Source organism: Phyllopteryx taeniolatus, chromosome 14 (assembly GCF_024500385.1).
Source record: "Phyllopteryx taeniolatus isolate TA_2022b chromosome 14, UOR_Ptae_1.2, whole genome shotgun sequence".
Taxonomy (NCBI): domain Eukaryota; kingdom Metazoa; phylum Chordata; class Actinopteri; order Syngnathiformes; family Syngnathidae; genus Phyllopteryx; species Phyllopteryx taeniolatus.
This window is the reverse complement of record NC_084515.1, coordinates 26,769,532-26,784,821: the sequence shown is the minus strand read 5'-3', so window position 1 is coordinate 26,784,821 and position 15,290 is coordinate 26,769,532. Positions and strand designations below refer to the sequence as shown.

General features: G+C 44.0%; 1 protein-coding gene across 17 annotated transcripts in view; it reads left to right on the top strand.

The window, feature by feature from the left end:
* Positions 1–15,290, top strand: part of depdc5 (DEP domain containing 5, GATOR1 subcomplex subunit) — a 238,272-nt gene that overhangs the window by 55,086 nt on the left and 167,896 nt on the right. For 13 of the 17 annotated variants that reach the window (XM_061796515.1, XM_061796514.1, XM_061796513.1 and 10 more), the window contains 6 exons: positions 380–458; positions 538–599; positions 695–764; positions 840–912; positions 989–1,092; positions 1,190–1,264. In XM_061796515.1, coding sequence (XP_061652499.1) covers positions 380–458; positions 538–599; positions 695–764; positions 840–912; positions 989–1,092; positions 1,190–1,264 — 463 coding nt within the window. Of the gene's footprint in view, positions 1–379; positions 459–537; positions 600–694; positions 765–839; positions 913–988; positions 1,093–1,189; positions 1,265–3,037; positions 3,063–5,631; positions 5,838–8,841; positions 9,374–9,400 lie in introns of those variants that run through there. The other 4 variants (XM_061796516.1, XM_061796529.1, XM_061796531.1 and 1 more) reach the window with 4 other exon arrangements.

Below are 15,290 nucleotides of genomic sequence, written 5' to 3'. Positions count from 1 at the left end.
CCTTTAAATTGTAGCAAATGAGTCAGTGCTATGGTGCACACAAAATCCTTAGGAAAACTCCTTAAATATAAAAACGTATTTGATGATATAAAATGAGCAACTGCTTTCTTATGTATCTGACCTGGGGTTGCGTGAGATTGTCATTTACATCCCTTGGTTTGGTGGACCTTTTTTGGAAGCAAAATCGAAGGTAACCGTGTCACTCCTCTGTGTCTACCATTATTATGAACTCATATTTTTTTCCCATAAATTCCATCTTTAATTTAAGCACATTGAGCAAAGTGATTATGTAGCTATATATATATATATATATATATATATATATATATATATATATATTATTTTTTTTAATAAGAAACCCTTTGACCTTGTGATACAGGTTGTGTTCAGATCCACATCTGCAATGGTTTACATCTTCATCCAAATGAGCTGTGAGATGTGGGACTTTGACATTAACGGTTAGTTGGTTGCCTTGGTTTGCACGAAGCATATGGTTTTAGATTTGTTTTTTGTCTTATCAAGGCTTTTCACTTATAGGTGATTTATACTTTGAAAAGGCTGTGAATGGTTTCCTTTCAGACCTTTTTGGCAAGTGGAAGGTTTGTGAGGCATCTTTTGGTTTGGCCATTTTTCATCCATAAAATGCTATATATATATATAATAATAATTTGTAATTAATTGTTGTTTTAAATAGGATAAAAATTGCAGTCATGAAGTGACAGTTGTGCTCTTTTCACGCACTTTCTACAATGCAAAATCAAAAGGTGAGTCACTCATCACCTTGTTTGATACACATTAATATTACAGAAATAGAATATGAGTAATCATTTTTTTAACAGATGAATTTCCTGAGAGTCTGAGAGTGTCAATCCAACAGGATCACGAAGGATGTTTTTATGAAGACTTTTATAGGTATCATTTTACGCAATTCAATGAAATGAGGTGATGGCAAAATAGGAATGACAAGTCTGTTTTCTTTTGTGATTAGAGTTGTGGCTCAGAATGAGAGGCGTGATGAGTGGACATCCCTATTGGTCACTGTCAAGAATCTCTTCATTCAATATCCTGTCCTGGTGCGACTTAAAGAAGCAGGTGCGACTTTGGATGACTATTTGGCTGGTACTTTGTTCTGGATGTTGTGTATTAACCAGAAACTTTTCTTTTTTTTTTTTCTTTTTTTTTATACCAGATGGCTTTCCCTTCGGCTATAATTCTACTTCTGCTCAGGGAAACTACTTGGAAGCAATCAACCTTTCTTTTAATGGTTGGTACCCTAATATAATTTGAAGAAAGTACATTTTTAAATTATACAGCTAAAGTGTACCCCCATTTATAGTGAGTGGGTGATACGTTCCAGACCCGCCTGCGATAGGTTCAAATCTGCATGACAGAGACTCATAGAAAAACTTTTCTGGAGTCGATGCAGAAGAAGTGAAGCGGTGTTGCTACCGGTCAGTTATGGAGATTAAAAAAAAACAAACAGCTGTGGTGCATGACGAAAGAGTCTGTGCAAGAAGATGCCCTGTGCGTTATACTACCCCAATTCCAATCAAGTTGGGACGTGTTAAACATAAATAAAAACAGAATACAATGATTTGCAAATCATGTCCAACCTATATTTAATTGAATAAACTAAAAAGACAACAAGATATTTAATGTTCAAACTGATAAACGTGATTGTTTTTAGCAAATAATCATTAACTTAGAATTTTATGGCTGCAACACGTTCCAAAACAGCTGGGACAGGTGGCAAAAAAGACTGAGAAAGTTGAGGAATGCTCATCAAACACCTGTTTGGAACATCCCACAGGTGAAATGCTCAGTCATTCACAAGCAAAGATGGGGCGAGGTTCACCTCTTTGTGAACAAGTGCGTGAGAAACTAGTCGAACAGTTTAAGGACAATATTCCTCAACGTACAATTGCAAGGAATTTCGGGATTTCATCATCTACGTTCCATCATATCATCAAAAGCTTCAGAGATTCTGGAGAAATCACTGCATGTAAGCGGCAAGGCCGAAAACCAACATTGAATGCCCGTGACCTTCAATCCCTCAGGCCGCACTGCATCAAAAACCGACATCAATGTGTAAAGGATATCACCACATGGGCTCAGGACCACCGAAACCAATGTCAGTAAATACAGTTTGGCGCTAAATCCGTAAGTGCAACTTAAAACTCTACTATGCAAAGCAAAAGCCATTTATCAACAACAACCAGAAACGCCGCCGGCCTCTCTAGGCCCGAGCTCATCTAAGATGGACTGATGCAAAGTGGAAAAGTGTTCTGTGGTCCGACGAGTCCACATTTCAAAATTGTGGAAATTGTGGACGTCGTGTCCTCCGGGCCAAAGAGGAAAAGAACCACCCGGACTGTTATCGACGCAAAGTTAAACATGAAAATGAAAAACAAAATTAATTTAGCAGTTTTAAGGACGTAAAATGAAACAAAAAACAGCAACCTGCTGTTTTCTTCTTAGGAAACTGAATGATCAATACAGTAATCCCTCATTATGTTGCGGTTCACTTATTGCAGATTCAGTGCATCATAGGATGTTTTCCATCAATCCGTATAGTGCAGGTACTCACCTGCACATCACTGGAAGAGTTTGCTTTAATAGCTATTTGATTATGATCAGACAGGACTGACTCTCATAAGGATAGATGGGCTCTATTACTTTTCAAAAATAGAAACCTTACTGAGGAATACTTATTCATTCATTTGGAGAGTCACCAAGTCTCTTAAAGACATAACGAACATGACCAGAATGCAACTGTGTAACACACAGGGTACAGTCAAGAGTTTCATGAAATAAATTAAGAACTACCAATCTCGCCCAACGTATAGCTAATGTGCACAATAACAACAATATGGAGAGGGGAAAATGCAAGTAAAGAGCAATGTTCAGCGTGATTTTCTAAAACTACAGTACTATCGTTAAAAAGAACCCTGCAAAGAATTCTGGGAACCTGAAGCGGTTCTGCCGGCCGTAGTTCCCATAATGCTTTGTGTGCCCTACACAGCCGGAACCATCGATGTGAACCACAGTGCCGGATGGTTGAGGTAGGAAATCGCCTATGTCAACACTTGTGTCCGCATGGGTTGATGTTCATGTCACTCAACCAGAGCACACCCACCTTTTTCTGTTTGGATGGCGACGTCAAGTGGACAAATAGAACACCTGCACCTCACGAATATTGAATTGCATATAAGATACTTGTAAATTTACATCAATAGTACAATAAATAATTTATTGCTTCTTCTCTGATTTTGTCTATTCCGGGGTTTTCCTGGAACATAACCCCTTTGATAAACGAGGATTACTGTAGTTTGTTTTATGTAGTTATGTACTCTGGTGATGTAGAGGGGAATCTTCATCTTAAAGTTTGTGTTGTGTTTTTACTGTACAACTGTTTGCTCCTCCCTATTCATCTACAACCCCAATTCCAATGAAGTTGGGACCTTGTACTAAACATAAATAAAAACAATACAATGATTTGCAAATCATGTTCAACCTATATTGAATTGAATACACTACAAAGACAAGATATTTAATGTTGAAACTGATAAACTTTGTTTTTAGCAAATGATCATTAACTTAGAATTTTATGGCTGCAACACGTTCCCAAAAAGCTGGGACAGGTGGCAAAAAAGACTGAGAAAGGTGAGGAATGCTCATCAAACACCTGTTTGGAACATCCCACAGGTGAACAGGCTAATTGGGAACAGGTGGGTGCCATGATGGGGTATAAAAGGAGCTTCCCTGAATTGCTCAGTCATTCACAAGCAAAGATGGGGCGAGGTTCACCTCTTTGTGAACAAGTGCGTGAGAAAATAGTCAAACAGTTTAAGGACAATGTTCCTCAACGTACAATTGCAAGGAATTTCGGGATTCCATCATCTATGGTCCATAATATCATCAAAAGGTTCTGAGAATCTGGAGAAATCACTGCATGTAAGCGGCAAGGCTGAAAACCAACATTGAATGCCCGTGGTCTTCGATCCCTCAGGCGGCACTGCATCAAAAACCAACATCAATTTGTAAAGGATATCACCACATGGGCTCAGGAACACTCAGAAAACCAATGTCAGTAAATACAGTTCGGTGCTACATCCATAAGTGCAACTTGAAACTCTTACTATACAAAGCAAAAGCCATTTATCAACAACAACCAGAAACGCCGCAGGCCTCTCTGGGCCCGAGCTCATCTAAGATGGACTGATGCAAAGTGGAAAGGTGTTCTGTGGTCCGACGAGTCCACATGTCAAATTGTTTTTGGAAATTGTGGACGTTGTGTCCTCCGGGCCAAAGAGGAAAACAACCATCCGGACTGTTATGGACGCAAAGTTCAAAAGCCAGCAACTGTGATTGTATTGGTCTGTGTTAGTGCCAATGGCATGGCATCTGTGAAGGCACTATTAATGCTGAAAGGTACATACAGGTTTTGGAGAAACATGCTGCCATCCAAGCAACGTCTTTTTCCAAACCAAACCACATTCTGCACGTGTTGCAACAGCGTGCAACTAGACTGGCCTGCCTGCAGTCCAGACCTGTCTCCCATTGAAAATGTGTGGCGAATTATGAAGCGTAAAATACGACAACGGTGACCCCGGACTGTTGAACAGTCTTACATCAAGCAAGAATGGGAAAGAATTCCACCTACAAAGCTTCAACAATTAGTGTCCTCAGTTCCCAAACGTTTATCGAATGTTGTTAAAAGAAAAGGTGATGTAACACAGTGGTAAACATGACCCTGTCCCAGCTTTTTTGGAACGTGTTGCAGCCATAAAATCCCAAGTTAATGATTATTTGCTAAAAACAATCAAGTTTATCAGTTTGAACATTAAATATCTTGGTTGAACATGATTTGGACATGATTTGCAAATCATTGTATTCTGTTTTTATTTGTTTAACACAACGTCCCAATTTCATTGGAATTGTGGTTGTATATTTTGATTCACAACTTCACTTTTATATTAGCGGTGAGCATGGATTCCCTGTCTTCTCCCACTCTTTGTTGCTCAGTGAGTGACGTTTAGTTATTCCTCAACTCTTTCGTGAACAGTTTCCCCCCCCCACCCCCCAAGACCCCCTTTAATCCATGTTTTACTGTTTTATTTTGATAAAATTTGATGTCCTTTTGTCTGGTTTGCATGATAATTTGGGTTGGAAATGCCAAAAACGTCCTTTTCCATTCATCCATGTTCTATTTATTTTCTGCCTGGCATTTGGGATGGTCGGATTCCTCATTATTATGTGACATGTAAATGACTTTTATCTGATTGCATCGCTTATCTTCCCTAATTAGAATATGGAAAACAGCTTGGGTCTGATTGGTCCATAACACTGAGTCTGCTAGATAGATGTTCGATGCATAGTTCAGACTAGAATCCCTCGCATGGGGTTATACACTCGGAACACACACTCATGTACAGTCTATAAGTATACATATGTTGTTTTACAGTAATATCTAACAACATTTGCAACTTCCAACGCAACTGTGGTTGCAGAAATAGCGAGGCCCGCACTCCTATTCACCAGCAAAGGTCATCCGGCCACCCCCATTTACATGAATGGGAACAAGAAACGGGATCTAACTAGTCCCCTCTCCCATGTCTCCCACACGGCCAGTCTCACATCGCAGCGTGGTTGAGATGAGTGCCCACTGCACAAATAACGGTGAAGCACAAATCACCAAGCGATGGACCGCTGGCCCACCAATGGAAAATGTGAGCCGGTCGAGACAAGCAAAGCGGTTATGCCGAGCTCATCCCTCGCTCCCACCCATGTGAATGGAAGTGGCGCTCACGACAATGAACGTCTTGCCCTCCAGCTGAGTTGAGTGGGCAGGTAACACCCACAAATTGGTCAGGTATAATATGAATATAACTACGAAAACTACATCACACAGTCAGGCATTTCAAATCCTGTCGTTTTTGTTGTTCAAAGGCTTTTGCCTTCAAACAACAAACCACATAGATGTCAACCTTAGAGCATGTCACACACATTTTGACCTATGTTATGCATAAAACACTAGAAAAAAAAAAAAGGATTCTGATTGAAGGCCACCTTTAACCTTTATCTTGGCAATTTAGAATGGATTCTCATCTGCCGACCTGGCTGCAGACAGCAGAGTAAAACAAAGCAAACACAAATAGTTAATACAAAAATACAGTAATACTTCTAATATATGTAGTTTATTTGCTGATATGGAGGCCAGGCTTAGCTGACAAAAACAGCGCTTCACAGGAAGGAAAGACTTCAATAGTGCGACCTGGTTGGACATGCTAATAAGTTTAGCACCAAGGTTACTGTAAATTATAACCCTTCAAAGAAGACACGGACCAGCCTCGTGTTATACTATACTGATTTTCTTGTATGATACTATTAATGAGGACACGGGAAACATTTACGTTCCAGCATTTACTGCATAGCTCTTCAGTATGTAATGAACGAAGGTCCACTATGTCACAACTAGGACTGCACAATTATGGCCAAAGTAGTAATCACGGTTTTTTTGATCAATATTGTAATTCCCCTCCTGTCACCTTATCGTGGTAGAGGGGTTTGTGTGTCCCAATGATCCTCGGAGCTAAGTTGTCTGGGGCTTTATGTCCATGGCAGGGTCACCCATGGCAAACGGGTCCAGACAAAGCATGGCTCAAACGACCCCTATGATAAATAAATATTGGAAGACGTTTTCCCTTGCCTGGACATGGGTCACTGGGGCCCCCCTCTGGAGCCAGGCCTGGAGGTGGGGCTCGAGGGGGCGAGCCCCTGGTGGCTGGGCCTGCACCCATGGGACGCGTCCGGCCACACCCCGAAAGGGTAACGTGGGTCCCCCTTCCCATGGGCTCACCACCTGTGGGAGGGTCCATAGGGGTCAGGTGCAGTGTGAGCTGGGCGGTGGCTGAAGGCTGGGACCTTGGCCATTTGATCCCCGACTACAGAAGCTTACTCTAGGGATGTGGAACATCACCTCTCTGGCAGGGAAGGAGCTCGAGCTGGTATGTGAGGTTGAGAAGTTCCGACTAAATGCTTCCACACACAGCTTGGGCTCTGGTACCAGTCCTCTCGAGAGGGGTTGGACACTCTTCCACTCTGGAGTTTCCCACAGTGAGAGGCGCCGAACAGTTGTTGGTATACATATTGCCCCCCGGCTCGGCACCTGTACATCTGGGTTCACCCCGGTGGACGAGAGGAGGAGGGACAGGGTCCTGACTGTTGTTTATGCCTATGCACCTAACAGCAGTTCAGAGTACCCACGCTTTTTGGAGTCCTTGGAAGGGTTGGTTCAGAGCGCTCCTGCTGGGGACTGCTGGGGGATTCAATGCTCATGTGGACGATGACAGTGAGACCTGGAATAGCATGATCGGGAGGAACGCCCCCCGCACCCCCAGAACCTGAGCAGTATTCTGTTTTTGGAGTTCCCTTTTCATCACAGATTGTCCATAACGAACACCATGTTCAAGCATGTCCGTACATGCACTTGGCACCAGGATATTCTTGGCCACAGTTTGATGATCAACATTGTGGTCGTGATCATTGTGGTCGTATCATCGGACTTGCGGCCACTTGTGTTGGACACACTGGTACTGAGAGTGCCATTTACGAGACATATTCGTTTGATTTTAACAATTGAATTAAAAATTACGGTAAACCGGAAGTAACGCAAGCGTTGCTTCCAGCTTACTCTTTTCTCCTAAATTACATTTTTATTAACTCAATATATGCTACACCGGCATTGTGTAAAAGATATTTCCTGCACACGGACTCGGGAACACGTCAGAAAACCACTTTCAAATGGCCTAACACTATTGAATCTTTTTAGAATTGATTATATTATCAGCGGCACGGTGGCCGACTGGTTAGAGCGTCAGCCTCACAGTTCTGAGGTGCGGGGTTCAATCCCCGTCCCCGCCTGTGTGGAGTTTGCATGTTCTCCCCGTGCCTGCGTGGGTTTTCTCCGGGCACTCCGGTTTCCTCCCACATCCCAAAAACATGCATTAATTGGAGACTCTAAATTGCCCGTAGGCATGACTGTGAGTGCGAATGGTTGTTTGTTTCGATGTGCCCTGCGATTGGCTGGCAACCAGTTCAGGGTGTACCCCGCCTCCTGCCCGATGACAGCTGGGATAGGCTCCAGCACGCCCGCGACCCTAGTGAGGAGAAGCGGCTTAGAAAATGGATGGATGGATGGATTATATTATCGATTAATCCATCAAATATTTTTTTTTTTTTAAACTACTATATTACATGCATTGTATTCTCATTTATGATGATTCGAATTCTATCCTTGAACTGCATATGTTGGTAGGGTACGACTGAGTGTATGGTATAAATGCAGTGTGCAGAATGTAAGAATGAATTGTAACGGACACGCCAGTCGTGATCGGTGTCATCTCTGCTGGCGCACCCCCAGTCATGTGCTGTTCCGCATACCTACCTTGGCAGCCCCACTGAGCCAGTCTGTGTACACAAGATATCTAAGGAAAGCCTTGTCTGTTTATCAAAGAAGACGCACAGGAGGTATAACTTTGCACACGGACGCTAAAAGAATTACTAGCCAGTCCCAAGTAGCTCGTCAAAGCTGAGACACGGACATTGGTTTCTCACTCGGACGTTAAGTTAATTAACTTTCACCCCCAGCCATCCTGAAGCGTCTCACCAACAAAGACTTGGTGAGGAACCCGCTGTTTGGTGGCTATTCATTAAGCAAGAGCGACATTTGTTCCTTCTGTCTGGGACAATTGATGGAGCACTAGCGACACCCACAGCCGGCGGAAATCTACTGTAAGTTCGGAAGAACAAATCACAATCTTCACTGGATTCGAATGTTTTTTGAAATTTTAAGAACTTTGCATGAACGCCTTAGTGTTACGATCGCAATAGCGTCACTAGTGATTATATTTCTGGAAATTTGAATGTCTGATGTCAAATCTGTTTGTCAAATGAACCGGATGAAATGTTTCACCCCACAGAACACAAATGCCACATTCACGAGGGATATTCATCATCATTTCAACTGATCACCACCTGGTGGTGAGTCGGCTCCGTTGTTGGGGGAAGATGCCGGTCCGACATGGCAGACCCAAACGTATTGTGAGGGTCTGCTGGGAACGTCTGGCAGAAGGAGTTTCAATTCCCACCACTGGCAGAGCGTCACCCCTCGTCCCAGGGGAGGCAGAAGACATTGAATCCGAGTGGACCATGTTCCACGCTTTCATTGCTGAGACGGCCGACCGAAGCTCTGGCCGTAAGAAGGAGTCCTATCAGGCATCATCAGGCCTTTTTTGCCTGTGGGACTCCTGAGGCAGCTGATGGATACCCTCTGGCCAAGTTGGAATGCAGCTTTGCTGGTTGCTACTCAACAGTACGGCATTGTGTAAAAACACACAGTAGCAAAATTTGTACCCCACATGACATTCAGTTATTCTTTAATTGTTTTACGTGGCGGTCGACTTGCTTAGAGTGATACCGCCACATCAAATGCTCGCATCCTCATCCCTAACACCAACTGCCCTCATGTCTTCCCCAACTACATCTGTCAACCTTCTCTTTGGTGTTCCTCTAGCTCTTTTGCCTGGCAGCTCCATCCTCATTATCCTTCTACCAAAATACTCACTCTCTATCCTCTAGACACACGGCCAAACAATTAAAGTCTGCATTCTGTTTTTCTCCAAAACATATAACCTTGGCTGTCCCTCTGATGAGCTAATTTCTAATCCTATCCAACCTGATCACACTGAGAGAGAACCTCATCATCATCATTTCCGTCACCTCCATCTCTGCTTCCTGTTGTCTCTTGAGTGCCAGTCTCTAATCTGTACATCATGGGTGGACTCACCACTATCTTATACAGTCCACTCCAAAAGTATTGGAACAGCAAGGTCAATTCCTTTGTTTTTGTTGTATACTGAAGACATTTGGGTTTCAGACTAAAAGATGAATATGTTAAAATTATATCTTAGAATTTGGGAAGGGGGCCAATACTTTTTCACGGCAATGTATGTCATCAGGACTTTCCATTTTTCATCCTCTTTGCCTTTCTGACTTCCCCGTGACTAATCATTGCTACTTCCTGCTCCACCACAGTTGCCTCTTCTACTCTTGCTTCTCTCTCATTTTTCTCATTCATCAACTCCTCAAAGTATTTTTTCCATCTGTCCAGCACACTACTGTCACCAGTCAACATATTTCCATCTCTATCCTTAACCACCCTAACCTGCTGCAAATCCTTCCCATCTCTACCCCTCTGTCTGGTCAACCTCTTTAGATCTTTCTCACCTTCTTTAGTGTCCAACCCGGCGTACATTTCATCCTATGCCTTTTGTTCGGCCTTTGCCACCTCTACCTTTGCCCTATGTCGCATCTCCATTTATTATTGTCTCCTCTCCTTGGTCCTCTCCGTGTCCCACTTCTACTTAGCTAACCTCTTATATGATTTCCTGTAATTTGAGGTTCCACAACCAGGTCTTAATCTCCCCTTTCCTACCAGACGATACACAGCGTACCCTCCTGCCTGTCTCTCTGATCACCTTGGCTGTAGTGGTCCAGTCTTCTGGAAGCTCCTCCAGTCTACCGATAGCCTGTCTCACCTCTTCTCAAAAAGCCGCTCAAGTCAAGTTTATTGTATAGCCCTTCATCACAAAAGAGGTGCAAAGGGCTTCACAGCCCTACATTTGACAATGATTGACAACATCACCCAATCTAAACACCCCTTTCGGGCAAAGAAAAACTCTAAACCACATCCCCCTTCCAGGATGACCAGGCTACAATGGATGTCGAGTGGGCATCATTTATTACGTAGTCTGGTGCTGTAATATGTTCATTACGTTGGCAAGATGCTGCACAATATTCATTAAGATGGCATAGGGCTCATTTAAATAGAAAAGGTGCCGCAGGGTACAGGCCTTCGGTGGTTCTGCCTCAGGACGTGGCCTGGTCGGTTTGAGCAGAATCCTCCATGGCAATGACTTCGGGGGAAGTGGATCCATCTCAGCTCTTGTCCCAGCTGATTGGTACAGAACCCAAACAGCAACAGCTTCAGATTCTGTCAAAATCACCTAGTCCTCTCTCCAAGCAGGACACGAGGGTGGATGAGATAGGACAAGCAGCAGTAAAACAGGCCCACATATACTTTGAAATAAATGCCAAAGAGTAGAAATAAGTATTAAGTGCGATTGGCTGGCAACCAGTTCCCCGCCTCTCGCCCTAAGATAACTGTGATAGGCTCCAGCACGCCCGCGACCCTAGTGATGAGAAGCCGTGATGGATGGGGATTTAAACATTTATACTGAGGTAGCATCTCTAATATCTGTGGGCAGGGCATTGCAGAGGACTGGAGCCCGAGTAGAAAATGCTTTAGAGCCTGCGGACTTCTTTCTGGCTATCGGAGTCACCAAAAGACCTCTAGTACGACAATAGACAGCCATTTTGACAACAAATACTTTTGAGACATGCTGATACAATTACAGTTGTTCAAATGATGTCCTCCAGCAATTTAATGGCAAGAGGGAAGAAGCTGTTGGAATATCTGCTTGTTTTAGTTTGAATTGATCGATAGCGCTTACCTGAGGGAAGTTGCTGGAAGAGGTGTTGACCAGGATGCGGAGGGTCCATGAAGATTTTACATGCTCTTGTCTTTGTTCTGGCAGGGTGCAAAGCCTCAAGTGTGAATAGGGAGGTACCAAGGATTTTCTTTCAGCAGTTTTGATTGTCCGTTACAGTCAGAGTTTGTCCTTTTTTGTGGCAGCACTAAACCTGACTGATGGATGAACACAGGACTGTTTCAATGACTGCTGTGTTGAACTGTCTCAACAGTTCCTTTGGCATCCTCTGTTGGGCCTTTCTGAGGATGGAGTTGATGATGGTCTCCCACTTCAGGTCCTGAGAGACTGTAATTCCCAAGAACTTAAAGGTCTCAACGGTTGACACAGGGCAGTTGGACAGCATGACGGGCAGCTGTGGGGAAGGATACTTCCTGAAGTCCAAGAACATCTCTACAGTCTTGAGCGTGTTCATCTTCAGGTTGTGCTGGCTGCGCCAAAGCTCCAGCCGCTCCACTTTCTGTCGATACGCAGACTCGTCACAGTATTTGATGAGGCCGATGACTGTGGTGTCGTCTGCAAACTTCAGGAGTTTGACAGCTGGGTGCGTTGAGGTGCAGTCGTTCATGTAGTGAGAGGAGCACTGGAAAGAAGACATCGTGATGCTCCGGTGCTTATGGTGCGTGTTGATGAGGTGGTGTCCCCCAGCCTCACCTGCTGTGTCCTGCCCGTCAGGAAGCTGTGAATTCCCATGTTGACTGTCATCCATAGACCTGTATGCTCGGTAGGCAAATTGCAGAGGGTACAGCAGGGGTCCTGTGACGCTCTTGAGGTGGTGCAGCACGAGGCGTTCAAAGGGCTTCATGACCACAGATGTCAGGGCGACAGGCCTTTAGTCATTCAAACCCGAGATTGCAGGTTTCTTGGGGACTGGGATGATGGAGTTTTTGAAACAGGATGGTACTTCGCCCAGTTCCAGAGAACTATTGAAGAAGACTGGAGCGAGCTGGTCTGTACAGACTTTGATGCAAGATGGGGACACAAGGTCTGGCCCCGCCGCTTTGTTGATGTTTTGTAGTTTGAGGATGTGTCTCACATCCTGTTCGTGAATTGTCAACGCAGAAGTCAGAGGTGTGATTGTGGTCGGTGGTGCAGCTGGGTGGGTGTGGGGTGCGAAAGTGTCCTTTTCAAATCTGCAGTAGAAGATGTTCAAGTCGTCAGCTATTCTTTTATTGTTCTCCGCTTGGGGGATGGTCGCTGACTGGGCTTGTAGTTGAATTTTCAAAGACATTCCAGTCTCTGCAGTCTATACAGCCTTAAAGCTCTATCTTTGCTTCATGGTCCCCTTCTTCTCTGTTTTCACTATAGGCTTCGCACATTTAAGTTTGGGCCTATATTCTTCCCTCTTGCAAATCAACTTCTTAAACACCTAACCTACAATTCCATTACAACATGCTGGCAATTTTTTGACTTGAGTTCGTTGTCACATTTCTGTGGGGCCAATTATACATTACTCGTGCACTCACTGTAGTTGTCTCGCCACGCTGCACTATTTTCATATCTGTTGTTGACCAATACTGGCCACTCATGCCAGAGTAGCATCTGCTCCATTTGCACACTGATTGAGGAGTATCTGCAACATTTGCACAACCAACATTGCCCCAGATTATCGCACGACTCATCACTTTAAACCGCATACACTCCTTGAAGTCTCGGCGCCCTTTGCACAATGGTCATTGCACCGCACTATTGCAATATTAGTCATTCGAACTGCTCTAAGTGCTAGAGGACTCTGCATCTTTTTGCACAATAGTAAAAAAAAAAATTTACCGGCATTACCAGATAACCAGCAACCCTTTACTGCTCAGTGACTTTTTTTATTTATTTATTTATTTATTTTTTGTCAATGTCTTTATGTCTCAAAAGTGTTCTCTGTCAATTGACTGTTGTCGTACTAGAGCGGCTCCAACTACCGGAGGCAAATTCCTTGTGTGTTTTTGGACATACTTGGCAAATAAAGATGATTCTGATTCTGATATGTTGGTATTAAGTGAATTAAGCAGTGATCAGATGAGCCCAGAGCTGCAGGGGGGGATAGCATGGTATGTGTCATTTAGTGTGGTGTAGCATTGGTCTGAAATGTTGTTTTCCCTGGTGGGACAGTCAATGTGCTGCTTGTATATAGGGAGTTCCTGGTTGAGTTTAGCTTTGTTAAGGTCCCCAAGAATAATGAGGGGTGAATCTCGGTGCTTTTATTCAAGTTCGTGGACACCGGCGAAGATGAAAGAGGTGAACTTGAGTGGCGAGTAGAATGACTTATAGTTCAAAAACAGCGACTCCAAGTCGGGGGTGCAGTGTGTGTGTGTTGAGTTCCGAGACGTCGGTACACCATTTTTCGTTTCATTGTGAGAAGATGAAGCAACTATTTTGTTGGGTAGAGAGCATAGATTTGCAAGGTGAATCAGTTAAAATAAAGGTGCCATAATTTTTTTCTTTTTGGGCTACGGTGTTTGTCCGTATCAGACTGCTTCTAGGTCCGGACCAGGACCCGCGGTCCTTCGGTTAGTGACCTCAGCGAGAACATAAATCAACAGAACGCCAGCATGTTGACATACAAACATTAGTGCTAGCATTAGCTCGCGAGTTATGTTGCCCAAGTTGCGAGCCGTATTAAAACTATGTGAACATTACCCCAAGTGTGTGTGTGTGTGTGCGTGTGTGCGTGTGTGTGTTATAAGGGTTATAATTTACTCAAGTGTAAATGGTGCTAATCTTATGAGCATGTCGATCTTTTCTTACCACGATATGCTAGCACTAAGGTTAGCAGACATTTGTTATTTAATTTTGTTTTATGTGACAGTTATACAGTGAACAGCAGCTTGAAGTGACAATGTTGAAGCAAGAACGTTTTGCCTCTTATTTGGAGAATGTTTTGAGAGCATGATTGAAAGTACGTTTGTGATTGGTAGACTGATGCATGCAGTGCATCTTGTGTACCTGAGTTCTTTTCCCCCTACATCAGGACCTATGTGATGTGACTACTGCGCATGCCGATCAAACAATATATGGCACAACCCTATTTTCAACCCAGCCGCTTCACACTCAGCTATGAGCCGCTTCAGCGAAAGTTGAAGATTATGGCTTGATGAAGCCATTAGAACCACATCATCTGCAAAAAGCAGAGATGGACCCCTCAACGCCTCGTCTGTGCCTAGAAATTCTGTCCATAAGGTAATGAACAAAATTGGTGACAAAGGGCAGCCTTGGTGGACTCCAACACTCAATGGAAAAGAAGCCGACTTACTGCCGGACCACGCTTTGACACCTTGTTTTGCGGCCAGGACGAAAACCACACTGCTCCTCCTGAATCTGAAATTAGATTTCCCGATGGACCCTTCTCTCCAAAACCCCTGAATAGACCTTACCAGACAGGCTGAGGAGTGTGATCCCATGAAGTTGGAACACACCCTCTGCTCCCCCATCTTCAAAAGGGGGTACAGTCTGCCAATACAGAGGCACTGGTTAGTCCATGCGATGTTGCAGAGGCAAGTTAACGAGGACAGCCTCACAACATCCAAAGCCTTCTAGAACTCCGGGAGGATCTCCTCTCCCTGCCCCCCATCCTACGCCACTGAGGAGCTTTTTAACCACCTCTGTGACCTCAACACCATAGAGAGGAGAACCCACCTCAGAGTCCCAAGACTCTGGTTCCTCATAGGAAAGCATGTCGGTGGGATTGAG